This window comes from Epinephelus fuscoguttatus, linkage group LG16 (genome assembly GCF_011397635.1).
Source record: "Epinephelus fuscoguttatus linkage group LG16, E.fuscoguttatus.final_Chr_v1".
NCBI classification, from domain to species: Eukaryota; Metazoa; Chordata; class Actinopteri; order Perciformes; family Serranidae; genus Epinephelus; species Epinephelus fuscoguttatus.
The window spans coordinates 429,986-450,000 of record NC_064767.1 but is presented as its reverse complement, the minus strand read 5'-3'; the positions used below and the strand labels follow the sequence as shown (position 1 = coordinate 450,000).

At 45.0% G+C, this 20,015-nt stretch overlaps 1 protein-coding gene across 1 annotated transcript in view; it reads left to right on the top strand.

Moving 5' to 3' along the window:
- entpd6 (ectonucleoside triphosphate diphosphohydrolase 6) overlaps positions 1 to 19,995 on the top strand; it is a 20,048-nt gene extending 53 nt beyond the window's left edge. The window contains exons 1-14 of the mRNA XM_049600374.1: positions 1 to 56; positions 1,209 to 1,518; positions 3,511 to 3,587; positions 4,274 to 4,417; positions 4,525 to 4,600; positions 10,873 to 10,908; positions 11,079 to 11,167; positions 11,891 to 11,970; positions 12,713 to 12,777; positions 16,227 to 16,328; positions 16,417 to 16,557; positions 17,527 to 17,583; positions 18,168 to 18,280; positions 18,368 to 19,995. The exon at positions 1 to 56 is cut by the window's left edge and continues 53 nt beyond it. Coding sequence (XP_049456331.1) covers positions 1,254 to 1,518; positions 3,511 to 3,587; positions 4,274 to 4,417; positions 4,525 to 4,600; positions 10,873 to 10,908; positions 11,079 to 11,167; positions 11,891 to 11,970; positions 12,713 to 12,777; positions 16,227 to 16,328; positions 16,417 to 16,557; positions 17,527 to 17,583; positions 18,168 to 18,280; positions 18,368 to 18,451 — 1,329 coding nt within the window. The 5' untranslated portion in view covers positions 1 to 56; positions 1,209 to 1,253 and the 3' untranslated portion in view covers positions 18,452 to 19,995. The remainder of the gene's footprint in view (positions 57 to 1,208; positions 1,519 to 3,510; positions 3,588 to 4,273; positions 4,418 to 4,524; positions 4,601 to 10,872; positions 10,909 to 11,078; positions 11,168 to 11,890; positions 11,971 to 12,712; positions 12,778 to 16,226; positions 16,329 to 16,416; positions 16,558 to 17,526; positions 17,584 to 18,167; positions 18,281 to 18,367) is intronic.
- Positions 19,996 to 20,015: the final 20 nt, after the last annotated feature.

The following is a 20,015-nucleotide window of genomic DNA, read 5'->3' as shown; positions in this document are numbered from 1 at the left end:
AACTAACGTGATTAACGTGTTCATTTAACGGAGCAGCTGCTGACAGGTCGCACTCGGTACGTAAACACGTTTTTACAACCGGAAGCTAGTGTTTGAGCTGTTAGCATGTTGCTAATGTTCCGGCTCTATGCTAACAGGCTAACCTGCTGTCTGTGTGTCAGCTAACTGTTAGCATCTGAACACACAGCTCCCAGGAATGTGACTGAGCTCTGACACAACATGGAGGAGTTCATATTAATGTTGCTGCTCGCAGACACTTGTCTTGAGTCACAGTCAGACATGTGACCATGTGACAGACAGTGGTGATGAAGACTGGTGTCTGTTCTTCACCTTCATCAGGCGGAGAGGAGCAGGACATTCAGATCTGTCATTAAACCACCTCAGTGAATATGTTCATACTACACGACACACCAAACATCAGTGCATCATAGCAGGGGGATGTTTTCATGTGTCGATATGGTATTCATGTTAAAACAAATTAAACTTTACATATCCGACCTGAATATGATCAGCAGCTCTTTCAGTCCAACAGACTCATTCTGCTGCAATAGAAATGTCTGAGGTGACGAACAGACTGAAAACTTGATCGTGTCAGATAAAACACACGTTGACTCAGTTTCCTTTGGTTCTATAAGAGTTTGTCGGCACAGTCAGCTTCAGTTCAAGTGAGCAAAGTTATGTGAGACTGTCTGCAAAACAGGTTCCTTCCCTGTGGGACGATAAACATGAGCTCCAACATTTACTGGTTATTAGCTGCAACTCAGGAATGTCTTTCACAACACGTGCAGGGTGTGTGACACACGTTACTAGGACTGATGACTTCTACCAACAGGCTCATTTCACAGATGAATGTGTGAATGATGACTCCACACCAAACTGTATTCAGATATTCATGAATCTAATGTTGGTTTGTTTAGAGACAAAAAACCATCAGATCCTCAACACCTGCCTGCTGTTTATTTTTATTCACTGTTGTCATGTCACACATGATGTCATCCCTCCTCAGCACATTGTGTGTAACCATGAGTGTGTGTTGCTGTAGTTTCAGGTCCTGACTCACATGAACATGAATCAACCAACCTTCAGTCTGTATACTGAGCACTGAAGAGTGTAACCCTCCAGTCAGTGTTTATTCTCCTGTGTGTTTCTGTGTCTCCAAAACACAGCTCAGATATTTAATGAGGTCTTCTCTGTGATTGGTCCATCAGACTGTCAGGATGCAGCTGTCGTAGCTCCACACAGAATGAGTCGTGATGAAGAGACCAAAGCTTGCCGGAGTCTTCCTCTTGGCGGGCTGCCTGCTCGCCTACCTGATGTTTGTGAAGCGTCACTACTCTGCCGCAAAGCCCGAAGCCTACAGACTACCTCCCCACCTCCGGCCCGCCACGCACCAGCCTGCAGACGTTAGGCCCATCCCTGCTGCCGCTGCTGGACAGAACTTCCAGTATGGCATCATGTTTGATGCTGGGAGCACTGGGACCAGAGTCCATGTCTTCAAGTTCCAGATGGAGAATAATGGTAGAGTAGAGGACAGATGTGAGGCAGAGCCCCTGATATGAGTCCACACCAAACCCCATTCACATATCTGCTAATTTAACACCAGTCCACATGTTAATGAGGAGCAGTGGTGTATTCTGTAGGGCTGGTGGAAATGATCCACACAGCATAGTGTTGTTTGGCAATATCGAGTCAATACACAGATGTATTGAGTTTGATTTTTTTCATCATGTAAATTATTATTATTGTAAGTTCAAATTAAACATTTGGTGGCCCACTAGAATAATAAAATCTTTTTCAGATCATTAGATTCATTTTGTTGCCATAAAAATCATCGAAGTGAGACAAACAGAAAACTTTATGTCTCGTTCCATAAAACTGATGTTGACAAAGTTTTTTCCTTTGGGGACAAAATTTACAGGTGAAAATGGTAATAAATCACAATATGTTTTATCACAATATTCAGCACATGGCAACATCACAGTAGTATTGTATCATGACTGAAGTACGGTGATGTTATCGTATCCCGAGTATTTTATGTAATACCATAATTTTATTTCTGACTTAATGGTCTGTTGCTGTAGCTGATATTTTTACACACCAGAGTCTGTTCAAATATTTGATGACTCTGAGGCTGCTGTCAGTCCTAGAGTGGTCTCCTCTGGTCTGAATCAGGGACTCATGTTGTTCCAAAGTTGTATAATTGCCTAGAGTTGGTTGGTGTTCTCACGGCAGCATTTACAAGAGGACCAGATCAAATGCCTTGTGTGAGAAAGCTGCTCTTGATTGGTCAGAATTTCCATGTGGGAAAAATCCAGGAAGTAAAGCAAACGTTGAAGAAGAGTACACTTGCAAGATAAATGTGACACTTTCTAATGTCACAATGGAGGGACAACTACGCAGGTTGATTTTAGCGCTGCTCATCGTGGACTATATTGCTGTCATTGTTCATTTTAGTCAAAGCATACAGTTTGAAAACGAGGCAAACGCGGCTCCAACTAGAAAACAATGTTTTGATGCATTGGATGTGCTGAATGTGCATATTAAGGCAGTACAGGAGGAGGTGCACATTAATAATCCTCCAGGACTGTAACATGCTCATGTTTAACCCAAACAATGTGTCATGTGACTGCAGTTGCTTCACATCCAGGTCGCAACACCTTCTCACCACAAACCAACCGCACCAGAGTTCCTTTGGAACCGGACTGAGACCACCTCTTCAAGAACGTCTCGGTCCGGTTGTTTTGGTGTGTTCACACCTGCACAATCGAACCTGACCAAACAGGACAGGTGTGAACGCAGCCTTAATGTCAGCTTAGGTTTGTAGTTTGTGGTGAAGTCTGTTGGAACATCAGATATTTGGAGCAGATACAGATATTTGGAGCAGAGGCTGATATGAAACAGGATATTTGGAAGTTAACTCTGTGTATTGGATGCTAAATGGATTCATTTGGATCCTTTCAGATTAAATTGTAAAGGCTTTTAGTGTATTTAAAATCCACACGTTGGCCCTAAACATTAATTACCAGATGTGAATCCCAGCAGACAAGAGGAGCTTTCAGCCTGTAAGTCGAGCTCTGCCGCCGCCGCTATTCGGTCCAAATGGACACAAACTCATTAGTGCGTTTGAGAGGTTTTTTGGTTTATTAGGCTTAGAGAAAGTTTCCTGCCGAGCTCGGCCAAATGCCTTCGTTATCGCATTTCCCCGCTAAGCTAAATCACACAGGCTGAGTGCTGTTTTGGCTCCTTTGTTAGCATCAGAGCTAACGGCACTAATGGCAGCACCTGTTAGTTATACAGACTGGGATTGTCATTAAGAGCTTAACGACAGCTCTAATGTCGGCACAGGTCCAGGGTCAGTCCGCCACGTGGACAGAATTCAATTAACTGTGGCTGTGAGGACTTATTGCCTTTCCTTCATCGTGCCCCCCCCCCCCCCACACACACACACACACACTGACATCTTTCTTTTCTCTGCATGTTTTTGAATGTGTTTGTCATTTGTTCCTGCAGAAGCTCCCAAACTGGCCCACGAGACGTTCAGGGCCATCAAACCTGGACTGTCTGCGTACGCTGATGATCCAGAGAAGGTCGGTGTCACCAGAACACCAGATTTAACTAACTGAGAGTGAACGCCTCCCCCATTTCATCTCTAACCCGTTTAACATCTTTAACTAGCAGCCATAAAACTGAACATGTGACAGAGCTCCATGTGCTTCACTCTCTCTGAACCTTTATCACGTTGTTTTAACTGTAAATTGTCTTTTTTTCTTGTATTTGTCATTTTAAATATATTAATTTGTACTTACATTTTTATCACTATTACATCTCTCTTACAAATTTTTTGTATCACTATTAGTATGTCTATATTTTATTTTATTTATGTCTATTTATTTATGAATGTTTTGATTTATATTTTGTATATTTATTTAGTTAGTTGGTTAGTTAGTTGTATTTTTGTTATATATTAATTTATTTGTAATTTTTTAATGAATTACTTTTAACTTAGATATTTTTGTATCAGAATTACCATCCCTCTATTTTTCCACTTTTATCTTTATTTTTATTTTTTTTAGTAAAGATTCTTTAATGTCTTTAATTAGATACATTAAAGTGTTTGTGTTGTCCTCAGTCTGTCCGTCCACACAGGAGCTGCTCATACATCATTCAGCTGACGTCCTCTGTGTCTCCTCTCTGTGTCTCCTCTGTGTCTCCTCTCTGTGTCTCCTCTGTGTCTCCTCTCTGTGTCTCCTCTGTGTCTCCTCTGTCTGTCTAGTGTACAGCAGGAATGCTGGAGCTGCTGCTGGTGGCCAAGTCCAGCGTCCCCCCCTCCGTCTGGGACATCACCCCTGTGGTCCTGAAGGCCACAGCTGGCCTCCGACTGCTGCCTGGAGAGAAGGCCAAACACCTGCTGGACAAGGTGAGACACAGAGACACAGAGACAGAGACACACAGTGGTCTTTAGACTCAGCTACACAGACAGAGGGATGGTTCATGCTAACTCCTGTTCTCTTCCTGTGTGTCCAGGTGAGGGCGTTGTTTGAGGACTCTCCCTTTCTGTCCAGAGACGACAGCGTGTCCATCATGGAAGGCACTGATGAAGGTATGACGTCTTTAAGTTCTCTGTATGTCTGGTGGCTTTACAGTGACCGTCAGCTCGGTGTTTACCTTCAGAGAGCCCCCACCCCTTTCAAAGAGGCCCCGCCCCTTAACGATGTGTAACTTTAAGCTGTAATAAAATGTAAACAGGTGAGTTGTATAGAAATGTCAGGGTGGGCTCTGTCAGGGCGACTCTGTCAGGGCGACTATCAGGGCGACTCTGTCAGGGTGGGTTTTGTCAGGGCGACTCTGTCAGGGTGGGCTCTGTCAGGGTGGCTCGGTCAGGGTGACTCTGTCAGGGCGACTCTGTCAGGGCGACTCTGTCAGGGCGGGCTCTGTCAGGGCGGCTCTGTCAGGGTGGGCTCGGTCAGGGCGGCTTGGTCAGTGCGACTCTGTCAGGGTGGGCTCGGTCAGGGCGGCTCTGTCAGGGTGAGCTTGGTCAGGGCGGCTCGGTCAGGGTGGGTTCTGTCAGGGCGGCTCTGTCAGGGTGGGCTCTGTCAGGGTGGGCTCTGTCAGGGTGGGTTCTGTCAGGGCGGTTCTGTCAGTGCGGCTCTGTCAGGGCAGCTCTGTCAGGGTGGGCTCTGTCAGGGTGGGCTCTGTCAGGGTGGGCTCTGTCAGGGCGGCTCTGTCAGTCTTGTGAGAGTTACGTGTTTACGTTCCACCACAACGTTTCCACTCACTGTCATGCAGAACATCAGTGAACTGTTCTGTGGCAGTCAGAATAAACACGATGTGCAGGGGGCTGCTGTGATTGGTTCAGCTCACAGTCACATGATCAGTCACATGTGGAGAAGAGGCTGTGATTGGAGAAAACTTTATTGGCAAAAATTGAATAATGTATATAGTAACAAATCGAAACAATATCAGGATACAAAACATTGCCATATATGCTGTATGGATTTTGGACGTCACTCCTACGTAAAATGAATCAGTCCACACAGAGGCGACTTGTATCTGTGAGGCTGTGGCTCCTCTGGCTCCCTTCCAGGACCTTTTTTCATCTGTCAGGACCTATTACATCATCAACCCAGCAACAAGCTGGAGCGCTTGTGTGCATAGAAGTGTGTCACAGTGAGAAAGATGGACTGTGGCTTCATTTTGTAAGAGAAAAAGATGATAAGGCAAAGTGCATGTTCATCAGCTGCAAGTCCGGTTGCAATCAAATCTGAAGCATTTACGGAAACATCGATGTTCATGAGTGTACTGCGAAGATGTCTTGCGGTATCCGAGCTTGAGTGTGTTGGCCTGTGCCAGCACCAGCACATCGCCAGCACCTGCAGTAGTGTCAGGGACAGGAAGCCATGACACATTAGTCTCCAGTGTTTCTACGTATTGACTTCATCTGGTTGCAGCTCGTGTTGCTGCCACTGAATGTTTTTTAGTTTCAGCACTGTGAGTGTGAGTTTCCCTCTATAATGTCACCTGTTAACCACAAGGTGTCACTGCTGTTGGCACAGTGTAATATAAAGTCCAGGTCTTGTGTGTCGGTTGCGGCTCAATAAGTACAGTTTGACATTCACAATGTTTTTAAACACATGTCTGTGTGACTTGTACACTTATACTGACTCTGTGAATGTTCAGTTAATAGCCCAAATCTGCAGGAAAGCGCAATCAGTCTTTTTTCAGCATTGGCGGGGAGTGCAGCAAAATGCCGCCTACCTACTTTTGTTTATACAGAATGTGCCTTTTTCGGGGCAATGGGGGGCGTGAGCAAGTAACAAAACGTGTAGCTCAGCGTGTGACGTAAACAGTGACGTGGGAGGGAAGCCGCGGCTGGTCAGTCCTTCGGTGATTCTCTCGTAAGTCGGCCCGTCCTTCACCGTCCCCGTCATCTGACGGTTAATGGCCTCTTCGTTTGCGAGGACAAGTCATCAGCAGCTCCTCCCACAAGTCATCAACAGCTCCTCCCACAAGTCATCAACAGCTCCTCCCACAAGTCATCAACAGCCCCTCCCACAAGTCATCAACAGCTCCTCCCACAAGTCATCAACAGCTCCTCCCACAAGTCATCAACAGCCCCTCCCACAAGTCATCAACAGCCCCTCCCACAAGTCTTCAACAGCTCCTCCCACAAGTCACCAACAGCTCCTCCCACAAGTCTTCAACAGCCCCTCCCACAAGTCATCAACAGCCCCTCCCACAAGTCATCAACAGCTCCTCCAACAAGTCATCAACAGCTCCTCCCACAAGTCATCAACAGCTCCTCCAACAAGTCTTCAACAGCTCCTCCCACAAGTCATCAACAGCCCCTCCCTCAAGTCATCAACAGCTCCTCCCACAAGTCATCAACAGCTCCTCCCACAAGTCATCAACAGCCCCTCCCTCAAGTCATCAACAGCCCCTCCCACAAGTCATCAACAGCCCCTCCCACAAGTCTTCAACAGCTCCTCCCACAAGTCACCAACAGCTCCTCCCACAAGTCTTCAACAGCCCCTCCCACAAGTCATCAACAGCCCCTCCCACAAGTCATCAACAGCTCCTCCCACAAGTCTTCAACAGCTCCTCCCACAAGACATCAACAGCTCCTCCCACAAGTCTTCAACAGCTCCTCCCACAAGACATCAACAGCCCCTCCCACAAGTCATCAACAGCTCCTTCCACAAGTCATCAACAGCTCCTCCCACAAGTCTTCAACAGCTCCTCCCACAAGTCATCAACAGCCCCTCCCTCAAGTCATCAACAGCTCCTCCCACAAGTCATCAACAGCTCCTCCCACAAGACATCAACAGCTCCTCCCACAAGTCTTCAACAGCTCCTCCCACAAGACATCAACAGCCCCTCCCACAAGTCATCAACAGCCCCTCCCACAAGTCTTCAACAGCCCCTCCCACAAGTCATCAACAGCTCCTCCCACAAGTCATCAACAGCTCCTCCAACAAGTCATCAACAGCTCCTCCCACAAGTCTTCAACAGCTCCTCCCACAAGACATCAACAGCCCCTCCCACAAGTCATCAACAGCTCCTCCAACAAGTCATCAACAGCTCCTCCCACAAGTCATCAACAGCTCCTCCAACAAGTCTTCTCTCCTCCCACAAGTCATCAACAGCCCCGCCCTCAAGTCATCAACAGCTCCTCCCTCAAGTCATCAACAGCTCCTCCCACAAGTCATCAACAGCCCCTCCCTCAAGTCATCAATAGCCCCTCCCACAAGTCATCAACAGCCCCTCCCACAAGTCTTCAACAGCTCCTCCCACAAGTCACCAACAGCTCCTCCCACAAGTCTTCAACAGCCCCTCCCACAAGTCATCAACAGCTCCTCCCACAAGTCTTCAACAGCTCCTCCCACAAGACATCAACAGCTCCTCCCACAAGTCTTCAACAGCTCCTCCCACAAGACATCAACAGCTCCTCCCACAAGTCATCAACAGCTCCTCCCACAAGTCTTGCAGAAGGCCGCCTCGGTCTGTTTAAACTAAAAAGGTTCCTCCAATATGTCTACCCTACGAGGCGGAAAATTGGGCACCTTGGATCAACTCGCCAATCCGGCTCTGTGTGTCTAAACGCTCGCAGCTTGCCGGCAAAACGGCCCAACATTCGCCGACAATCTGGCAGTGTAGAAGGGGCTAATAATAATAATAATGATAACAGGTGACCTCTGTCTTCCCCGGTATTGGAATCAAACTTTGAGTCAATAAGAATTGGAATTGATAAAATTCAAATGATACATCACCCTGTCTCCGGCTGTACTTCCTGCAGTAGATGAACTTCCTGTGGATCTCCAGTGTCGGTTACAGACTGATATAAACTGTGTGTGTGATCTGACGGAGCTGCAGCGTGGACACTTGTATGGATCCAGATGTGGAGGCCTCAGCTGCCAGATGTTTTGGCCCAGCTGTGACCTCCCTCCTTCCCCGCTGCACTAATACCTCTGTAGATGTGCTGTTTACAGACTGATATAAACTGTGTGTGTGATCTGAGGCGCTGCAGCGTGCACATATAATCCAGATGTGGAGGCCTCAGCTGCCAGATGTTTTGGCCCAGCTGTGACCTCCCTCCTTCCCCGCTGCACTAATACCTCTGTAGATGTGCTGTATCTATATATGACATGTAGGTCCTGTGTTTGAGAGGCGCTCGCTCTGTGTGCACATATAATCCTTTTAAAGTAGTTCATACAAGCAATTATGGCCATGTGGGATAATGTCCCACTTAATCTTGGGGGGGGGGGGGGGATTATGTGGCGCGTTTATTCCTGAGGCTGAAATGTCTTTTAATGATTACTGAATTAACTGCGCTCCACTTTCCCTCTAATGGACACACTTCTGCTCTCGTCCATCAGCCTTATTATCGCGCACATATTTGGCCGGTCTTGGCCTGGATGCTCGGAGATTACCCCGAATGGAGAGACTTATTGTTAATGCAGACCTCTGAGTGGTTAGCGGGGGGCGGTGGCAGCAGTCGGCAGCGGTCGGCAGCGTGCTAAGTGCCGGTGTTTGGCTTCCTGACCTAAAGCAGAGCGTCACTGAGCGCCTGTTTGTTTTGTTTGGAAATAGCTTCTTAGAGTCGGGCGGTAAAGCTCCATGATACAGTTTCTGTCAGGCTCTTTCATCATCCGCCGGGGTCAGAGGTCGCTGCTAAAAGGCTCTAATGCACGCAGCCCAGTGACGGACACTAATGTCGTCTTTGAGTTGACCTGAATAAGCAGATCTGTCCTCCGTCAGCTCACAACACGTCTTTACTCTCACCATTCATCTTCATGTATTCACTGAGCGTCCAGGAGGACTCGCTAATGTCTGTTAGCTTGTTAACACACAGAATATTCATAACAGGTAACGTTCTACAGACACACGTTTGTGATCAGCTGACGAAGTGACGTCTGATATTGAATAACTACAATCATATGCAACAAGGAAAAGATAATGATGATGATGATGATGATGGTGATTGTAGAGATGGAGGAAGGTCGTTCCAAACAGATGCTCCTTTGTATTTCAATGAATATTTATTAAGAGAAGTTTTGACGGAGCAGAAGAAAGTCCTCAGAGTGTGATGTGAATATGACTGAGTGTCTGGAAAACACTCGACACATCGGACCATCATTATTACGTGAGCTGGGATCACCTGATTTGAATCGCGGTGCGACTTTAAGATCACTTTAAGATCACTTTAAGGTCAAGGTCCAACACCTGTTCTGAGCGCTAAACTTCAGCCACGTGAGGCTCAACAACAGATAAAAGTGTTGATGAGGCTGGATGTTGTTTCATCACAGCCTGCAGTGTGTGACTGTCAGGATAATGTTCTGCTCCTCCTCAGAGGGACGACGCTCTCACATGAAGGTTCATGGATACTGGCTGATATTTAAACTTTATTGATACAGCACTTTACATACAAAAATAATGCAACACAAAGTACTTCACACAATAAACACACACACACACACACACACACACACACACACACACACACACTCTCACTTCACAAGCTGAAGATATCTTTATTGTCCCTGAGGAGCAATTTGTGGTGCAGCCAGCAGCAGAACAATAGAAATAACAATGACAGGAAGTGAGAAACATCGGAGGCAGGATACTCACAATGCAAAACAATTTTAGATCCGTTAATAAGTGAGTAAATTAAATAATATACATAAATAAGTGATGAAATAGAAGAATATGTAAGCTGAAGACAGACAGAGATTAACAAAAATAAATAAATACACAATGATCATAAATACAAAATTTAAAAATAAATATTGATAATATTAATAATAATAATGAAATAAAATAAAAGCCAGTTCCATAGTTCCGTAAATATATGAATAAATGTGAGATGAAGAGATTCAGCGTCATGATGACAGAACATGACACCTCCTCCATCAAGGCTTTAAATGAGGTGAACTCATCGTCAGGTCGTCTCAGTTAGATAAATACATCTGGTCCTTTAGTAATTACTGTGGAGACAGTCTGGCTTTGACTGAGCCTTAAACACTCAGGTCACCACCTGAAGACATTCGTAACTATGTAATATATCAATATATACACAACATAAATCATAAATATAACAATAATAATAATAATAACAACAACGATAAGACAGAATCTTTTCCTGTGAAGCTGCTTCAAACACAACAGACAGTGATGGAGCAGCTGTGGCTGACTCATATGATGTCATGTGATGTCATATTATATAACACGTTAACACACCTTTTTATTCCCTCCTTCACTCTATGAGATCATATCTATGATTTTGTATTCATACGTTGTTTCTGAATTCACTGTCTGACATAGTAACCATGGAAACACATGTAAATGTATTGATGGACAATGTCTCTGTGTCTGCAGGGATCTCTGCCTGGATCACTGTCAACTTCCTCACTGGTGACCACACACACACACACACACACACACACAGTGTAAATATATATGCTCAGTAACAGGAAGTGTGTGTGATCAGATTAATGTGCAGTAAAGAAACAGTGATCACATGTTATTGTATTAAACTGGAGCTCTGTGTCTGTATCTGTCTGTCTCTCTGTCTCTGTCTTCAGGTGACCTCCACAGTGTGGACTCTCCCACAGTGGGGATGTTGGACCTGGGTGGGGGGTCGACTCAGATCACCTTCAGTCCTCAGGACGAGGTGAGGACGAGGGACACTGACACACACAGAGGGCACTGACAGGCTGCAGTTCATCATCTCATCACCACACACATCTTCATCTCCTCCTCTTCCTCCTCCTGTGAGGGGTGGGGTTAAACTGTAACACATGAAGTGATTAGAAACACCTCAGCATCCCCGTAGTGTCCTCTGTCCTCCTCTGGAGCTGTGAGAACTCTCAGAGAGGACATGCCCTCTGAGGAGCTCCGCCCAGAGCTGTAAACCTTCAGGGGATTTTTCTGTTGGGATTCACGCCACCAGCAGGAACGCTGAGGTGACATTCTGTAAGCCGCCCCGGTGGTCGGCATAGCAATGTCACATTCACCTTCAGAGGTTATGTTTTCAGGTTGTTTGTCCCATTCTCTCAAACGCGATATCTCAGGAATTTCTTCAGATTTGGCACCAACGTCCGCTCGGACTCAACAAAGGACTGATTAGATATTGGTTGTCAAAGGTCAAAAGTCAAGGTCACTGTGACCTTGACTGTCTCATTCTGGTGAACATGATATCTAAAGGTGTTGAAGGAATTTCCACAAATTTGGCTCAAACGTCCACTTAGACTGAAGAATAAACTGATGAGAGTTTGGTGTTCAAGGTCAAAGGTCACTGTGACTTCACAGAACATATTTTTGGCCATAATTGATGAATGTTTATACAAATTATAACAAACTCATGTCTGATGATTTTGTGTTTGTGTGTGTGCAGAAAACCATCCAGACCTCACCCATCGACTACATCAGGTCCTTCCAGATGTTCAACAACACACACACTGTCTACACTCACAGGTACACACACACACACACACACACACACATGCGCACACACTTCATTCACCCTGCACTGTTCAACAGCAGTGTTCACACTGTCAGAAGATAACTGAATCAATTACTGAATCAATACCTGAATCAATAAGTGAATAAATAACTGAATCAATAAGTGAATCAATACCTGAATCAGTAACTGAATCAATACCTGAATCAAAAAGTGAATCAATACCTGAATCAATAAGTGAATCAATACCTGAATCAATATCTGAATCAATAAGTGAATCAATAAGTGAATCAATACCTGAATCAATAAGTGAATCAATGAGTGAATCAATAACTGAATCAATACCTGAATCAATAAGTGAATCAATACCTGAATCAATAAGTGAATCAATACCTGAATCAATAACTGAATCAATAACTGAATCAATACCTGAATCAATAAGTGAATCAAGAAGTGAATCAATACCTGGATCAATATCTGAATCAATAAGTGAATCAATACCTGAATCAATAAGTGAATCAAGAAGTGAATCAATAACTGAATCAATACCTGAATCAATAAGTGAATCAAGAAGTGAATCAATACCTGACTCAATACCTGACTCAATACCTGAATCAATACCTGAATCAATAACTGAATCAATAACTGAATCAATAACTGAATCAATACCTGAATCAATACCTGACTCAATACCTGACTCAATAACTGACTCAATAACTGAATCAATAACTGAATCAATACCTGCTCTGTCTGCAGTTATCTGGGTCTCGGCCTGATGTCGGCTCGTCTCACAGTGTTAGGAGGCGTGGACGCTTCTCCTCGTACGTACCTTTATTCTTCCTCTGTGGTTTTTTTTCTTTCTTGTTTTTCAGTTTGATTCGTCCCCGTCCCACACACACACACACACACACACACACACACACACACACACCAGATAAATAAGCCATTATCTAATCTTTTAATAACACAGCAAGATTAATTCTTCCTCTGCTCTGCCAGCTGTTACTGCTGCAGGACACACATACAGCCTGTCTGTCCCTCTGTCTGTACCTCTATCTGTCTGTCTATCCGTCAGAGCTGATAGTTATCAGAAACATGTCCGCTCCGCTCATAGATATGTATATATCATGTGCGCAACACAGTCAGAAACATGTCCGCTCCGCTCATAGATATGTATATATCATGTGCGCAACACAGTCAGAAACATGTCCGCTCCGCTCATAGATATGTATATATCATGTGCGCAACACAGACAGAAACATGTCCGCTCCGCTCATAGATATGTACATATCATGTGCGCAACACAGTCAGAAACATGTCCGCTCCGCTCATAGATATGTACATATCATGTGCGCAACACAGACAGAAACATGTCCGCTCCGCTCATAGATATGTATATATCATGTGCGCAACACAGACAGAAACATGTCCGCTCCACTCATAGATATGTATATATCATGTGAGTAACACAGTCAGAAACATGTCCGCTCCGCTCATAGATATGTATATATCATGTGCGCAACACAGTCAGAAACATGTCCGCTCCGCTCATAGATATGTATATATCATGTGCGCAACACAGACAGAAACATGTCCGCTCCGCTCATAGATATGTATATATCATGTGTGCAACACAGACAGAAACATGTCCGCTCCACTCACAGATATGTATATATCATGTGCGCAACACAGTCAGAAACATGTCCGCTCCGCTCATAGATATGTATATATCATGTGCGCAACACAGACAGAAACATGTCCGCTCCGCTCATAGATATGTACATATCATGTGCGCAACACAGACAGAAACATGTCCGCTCCGCTCATAGATATGTACATATCATGTGCGCAACACAGACAGAAACATGTCCGCTCCGCTCATATCAGACGTTGCGCTAGACTTTTTCGTCGCCGGTTATTTTGACCGACAGGGTCATAAAAATCCGGTCATAATCTATTTTTACTAGTCATTTTAATTTTCGTTTTTAAATGATAATAAAGATATTCAAAGACATTTAGTTTTCATTTGTTCGTTTTTAATAAATCCAACAAGCAAGTTATAAAGTGTGCATTAATAAGGACATGAACGAAAAGATGAACAGACATCCACACACCCGTGCCATTAGGCTTCACCCTGGACACACTGGATGCTACTAACACGTCCGGTGTGTCCAGGGTGTTATGTCGTTACGCCTATAGGCTCGGTGACACAAAATTAAAATTGCAATGAAGTGATTATGGTATTGAAAAATGTTTTCGGTTATGCACTGTTGTGTTATTTTAAATTATAAACACGGTATTTTCTCCTCACGTTCATCAGTGCGCGCTGTTGTTATTTTATTTTGAAAATTGGCCGGATTTTCTCGTCTTTTCCGTGTCCGACTTCCTGTTTGGTACGATCCGCTCTATCCAGCTTGACAGAAGCGCTCGCAGCTCGCATGAAAAATAGACCAGACGCCGAACTGAAGCGCTGCCTCCGCGGGCGCTCTGCTCCGCTCAGCGGCCTGTGTGGACAGTCAGATAGGTTAACATGGGTACTGACTGAAAACTGCTTAAAAAACTGAAACTGAAATATGCTTAATGTGGAATATAATATGTGGAATCCGGGAAAATCATGAATATTAATGAGGGGATAGCAGGAGATTATCCAGTCACGTTGGTTAAGTCCGTCATTTGACTGCATCGCTCGCTCGCGCTTCATCGCAGGGAAGGAGACTGTGATTGTAAGGAGATTGTAATGAATATTTATTATTAAACTAACGTTAGTCAAACGAATTTCTCTGATTCGTGTGTGTGACCACCCCTGTAAGAGGACAGGGAGGAAGCCAGCCGCTGCTCACAGCTTGGCTCACTGTGTGGAAGCCAATATGTCCCTGGGTGGAACACATTGATGTAATATTAATAAAAATTTGAGAGTGCTAATTTTTTCTACCCTTCTACCCATGATTGTGATGCAGAAGTTGGACTGTGTAGGCTGTGTTCTATATATATATCCATGATGCAGGCTACTAGTTTGACTTCAGAGTCTGATCTGACATGATATTATCCAGTTTTGCAATGCTGTGCGGGCTGATCTGATCACGTACCACAATTCAAACAGCCTAGGTCTAAGCCAAGCACATTAGAATAATTATTCAATATATAAATAATTTCTACATAATGGAATTATAGTGATGGCGTAATTAAGGAGAACGATGAACTATTTACAATGTAGGCCTATTAACACAGCCTGATGATCAAACAAAAGAGCAAACAAATGAATCAACATTTCTTTTTTATAGAAATATCCAAGATTACAAAGGCAAACGAATCAACAACTCTCTCTAGCCTCACAATTTCGTTACAGCTGTTTGGTGAGTGAAGGCGAAGTTGACATACATTTTCATTTCAAAGTAACAGCGGCAGACTGGCTGTAGAGAAGATATGAATGAAGGAATGTGGACGTAGCTCTGGCTGGGGTGTGAGTTTGACTGACAGGCGTCCTGTCCAGTCCTAGCGCTTGAGGGCGGGACTTTTGCGAATTTTTCCCAGATTCCGCCTACGAAAAGCATATTTGCCTCTGCTGCTGGGCGCTGCGCTTCAGTTCCGCGTCCGGTGTGTCCAGGGCGTTATGTCAACAACGCTACATGAAGCAGATGAATAACTTTTTCTCTGCAGTGTGAAAACGGCAGCCACTTAAACCACTGACTGTGCACTCTGCCACCAAGTGGGCAGGGGTGGTAATTGCAACCGGTCAAAATGACGGACGGCCTTCAGATTTTCCGGTCATTGTTGTAAAAAAACGGTCAATGACTGAGAATATCCGGTTAACGCGACCCCTGACTCATATATATGTATATATCATCTGTGCAACACAGACAGCAGGTTTCTAACAGGAAGTGACTGGTGTTGTGTTGTCATGGTGACGTCACTGTGAGTCAGTCTGTATGAATAAAGATATGTGTCTCAGATTCAGTGGTCCAACAACAGGTCCTTAACAGACATTAGATCTAATGTCATCCATCCATCTGTTCATTTGAAGCCCTTCAAAATAAAAGTCCACATCTTTAAAATACTATAATACTGTCATTTTACTATGTACTCAGTCTGATTACCCTGTTCCTCCACTGACCTCTGCACAGCTCCACAGGTAAACTACACACTTGTGGTGAAGGTAGACATAATTTGGTTAAAAGGTGAAAGGTGTTGTGGGCGTGTCTTAGAAAGGGTTAAATGTGACTGAGGTCTGATAACAGGTCCTGTGTGTGTGTGTGTGTGTGTGTGTGAGCAGTAGGCGGCAGCACCGAGCTGGTCAGTCCCTGCCTTCCTCCGGAGTCGTCGGTCAGGTGGGAGCACGCCGATGTCATCTACACTGTGAAGGGACAGAAGGCAGGTGAGCTCCGTGCAGGGATCTGATTGGACGATGAGTTTTGGTTGGTTACCCATCATGCAGCTGGAGTGTGTGTGTGTGTGTGTTTCAGGGGAGCCAGTGTACGAGGCGTGTCTGACCAAGGTGGAGAAGGTTCTGTACAGGAAGGTGATGAAGGCGTCCGAGGCTGAAGACGTGGAGTTCTATGCCTTCTCCTACTACTACGACCGAGCCGTCGACCTCGGGGTCATCGGTAGGAAGCTAATGCTAATGCTAATGCTAATATTGGACGTTGATGACCCTGCAGTGACCCTGAACATCTCTTAGGTGTTTCCAGGTGTCTCCAGGTGTCTCTCAGGTGTCTATCAGGTGTCTCCAGGTGTCTCTCAGGTGTCTATCAGGTGTCTCCAGGTGTCTCTCAGGTGTCTCTCAGGTGTCTATCAGGTGTCTCCAGGTGCTTCCAGGTGTCTCTCAGGTGTCTATCAGGTGTTTCCAGGTGTCTCTCAGGTATCTCCAGGTGTCTCTCAGGTGTCTCCAGGTGTCTCTCAGGTGTCTATCAGGTGTCTCCAGGTGTCTCCAGGTGTCTATCAGGTGTTTCCAGGTGTCTCCAGGTGTCTATCAGGTGTTTCCAGGTGTCTATCAGGTGTCTCCAGGTGTCTCTCAGGTGTCTCCAGGTGTCTCAGGTGTCTCTCAGGTGTCTATCAGGTGTCTCCAGGTGTCTCTCAGGTGTCTCTCAGGTGTCTATCAGGTGTCTCCAGGTGCTTCCAGGTGTCTCTCAGGTGTTTCCAGGTGTCTCTCAGGTGTCTATCAGGTGTCTCCAGGTGTACCTCAGGTGTCTATCAGGTGTCTCCAGGTGCTTCCAGGTGTCTCTCAGGTGTCTATCAGGTGTTTCCAGGTGTCTCTCAGGTGTCTCTCAGGTGTCTCCAGGTGTCTCTCAGGTGTCTATCAGGTGTCTCCAGGTGTCTCTCAGGTGTCTATCAGGTGTCTCCAGGTGTTTCCAGGTGTTTCCAGGTGTCTCCAGGTGTTTCCAGGTGTCTCCAGGTGTCTCTCAGGTGTCTATCAGGTGTCTCTCAGGTGTCTATCAGGTGTCTCCAGGTGTCTCCAGGTGTCTCTCGGGTGTCCATCAGGTGTCTCCAGGTGTTTCCAGGTGTCTATCAGGTGTCTCCAGGTGTTTCCAGGTGTTCTGTGGTTCTCATGTGCTGTGATGTGTTTGTGTGTTCAGAGGAGAAGACGGGTGGGACCATCCGAGTGGCTGATTACATCACTGGAGCTAAAAGAGGTGAGACGGCGCCCTCTGCCTGTCAGCACTGATAACTGCACTCTGTCCTGTCCAACATTTAGAGACATGTCTGTCCCTGATCACTGGACTCTGTAGGACGGAGAGTGTCCGTAGAATCATCCTGTGATGATAAAGTCTGACCTCATTAATATCTGATGTTCTAATTAGATTCACTTTAATGTCTCGCTGTTTCTAAATGAAGAATAAATTCTGTCTGAACCACGAGAATGTTTCCAGACCGTCTCCTGAAGGCAAAGTCAACAGCTGACGGTCGTCTCCGTCCAAACGGTCTCATGATGAACAGAGTCCTGAGGGACACCTTAAGATTCTGTATCTGGACTTTGGACACTGAGGGAACTCCTCGTCACAGACCTGAAGTCTTTAAATCTTTATTCTGAATTTTTCTCTTCCTTCACAAACATGTTTTATAAAACCTTTTTCATGTTTGTGTCATAAAGTTTTTGTTCAGTATTTGTGTTCTTGTTGTTTTTGTCCCTTTAAATATGTTTTGTTGTGACGCACTGAGGGAACTCCCTCTGAGCTCAGACCTGTGAACTGATCTGAGATCTGCTGTGTTGTCTCAGTGTGCAGCGGTCCGTCCGTCAGTCCTCTGCAGAGCCCCTTCCTCTGTCTGGACCTGGTCTACATCTCAGTCCTGCTGCAGGAGCTCGGCTTCCCCCCACACAAACAGTTCAAGGTGAGGAACACCTCAGGGTCTGGGTCTGGGTCTGGATCAGGATGACCACAGTGTGTGTAATGACCTGTGTCTCTGTCTGTGTCCCAGTTGGCGAGGACGATTGGCGGCGTGGAGACCAGCTGGGCTCTCGGAGCGACGTTTCATTACATCGAGTCTCTGAAGAGACACTGAAGCTTTTATTGTGAAAAGACTCACACACTTCCTGAATGTTTGGAGGAGACCCTGGACTTCCTCCCAAAGACTCACCATGACCTCATACAGCACCAAGCCCCCCCCCAAAAACCCTCTGTGGAGCCTGACACCTGCTGGTGAAGAGCAGCTCTGCTATTGGCTGGTTCCAGGTGATGTCACGCTGAAAGTTAACTGGACCCAAAAAATAAAACCTAATTTATGAATTAAATTCAAATAAATGGGAAAATTAAAAATAATAAAGATAATAATAACAATAAGAAAGGGTCCCACAGGAAGTGAAGACAATTATAGACTGGACTTTGTCCTGCAGACGTTTAGCAGACGGACTCATCACTTCCTGCTCTTCACCTGCAGCCGTCAGGCTCCACACCCCTCTGACATCACATCTGACCGTCCAATCAGATGCTGCTCTGCTCCTCAGACTCCGTCCAGGTGGACGCGGCTGCACTTTGCTTCATGTCTCAGCTCTGACAGACAACTCGTCTCGTTCCTGAACAAAGTGACCTCATGGAAACACTCACAAACACTCGACCTCTCAGGCGGCGGTGAAACATTACTGCGTATATCTACTCGAGTACTGTACTCGAGTATTTTCTGCTACTTAATAAACTTGTGCTGCACTACGTTCATCTGAAGGATCATTTTCAGATCGAGATTTAACGTCTGATCAGTTTAACAGACGTGACGCGCTCTGATAAATCCAGCGACTCAGTTTACTGAGAAGTTCCGATGAGTTAATACTCTAATAGTAATTGAGTACTTTGACTTTTACATGTGATACCTGCAGTACTTTTTGATGCTTGTACTTGTACTCGAGTAAAAGATGAGTGTTCCACCGCTGCTCAAAGATCACTGACAGTTTTTACCTCCGGCTCGTTCAGCAGAGACTCAAAAGTTCATGAGCTGCGACGTTTCAGATGTTAAAGAATATTTCATGTCTTTGTAATCAGGTTTATGAAGGTGGATCAGACCTGCACATCATATTTCTACTGACACTCAATGTTTGTGCCAAAAATATTTTATCAACTTTTTTTTTCCAGACATTTTAAATTTTTTGGCTATTTTATCATTTTTTTCTGACATTTTTTGGACATTATTTTCAAGTTTTTTTCCAAAATTTTTCCAGCATATTTTTGTTTTTCATAGATGTTAGGGTTATATGTGTCTCAGGCCTTTTCAAAGAGAAACAGACATTTTTAACAGATATATTTCAGTTTGAATCTTTGAGTATTAACTTTAAAAATTTACATCACATATGAAACTTTTTGGAAACACAGTGATAAGTTTGAGACGTTTACTGAAGCGCTAAAACTTTACAGAGTGAATCTGAAGCGAGGACACACCGTCTGCTCCTTGGTCTCAGTTTCACCAGTAAACAGTCACTGGGTTCCCGTCTCTGACCTCATCATCATCTCTTCTGTTTGTGTCGACGGCTGATTGTTTTCTACTCTGAAGGACTTCCTGTTTTTACATGTTTGTGTGTTCGGTACAAAATCTGCAATAAACACGTGAATGTTTCTGAAGTGACGAGTCTGTGTTTGAT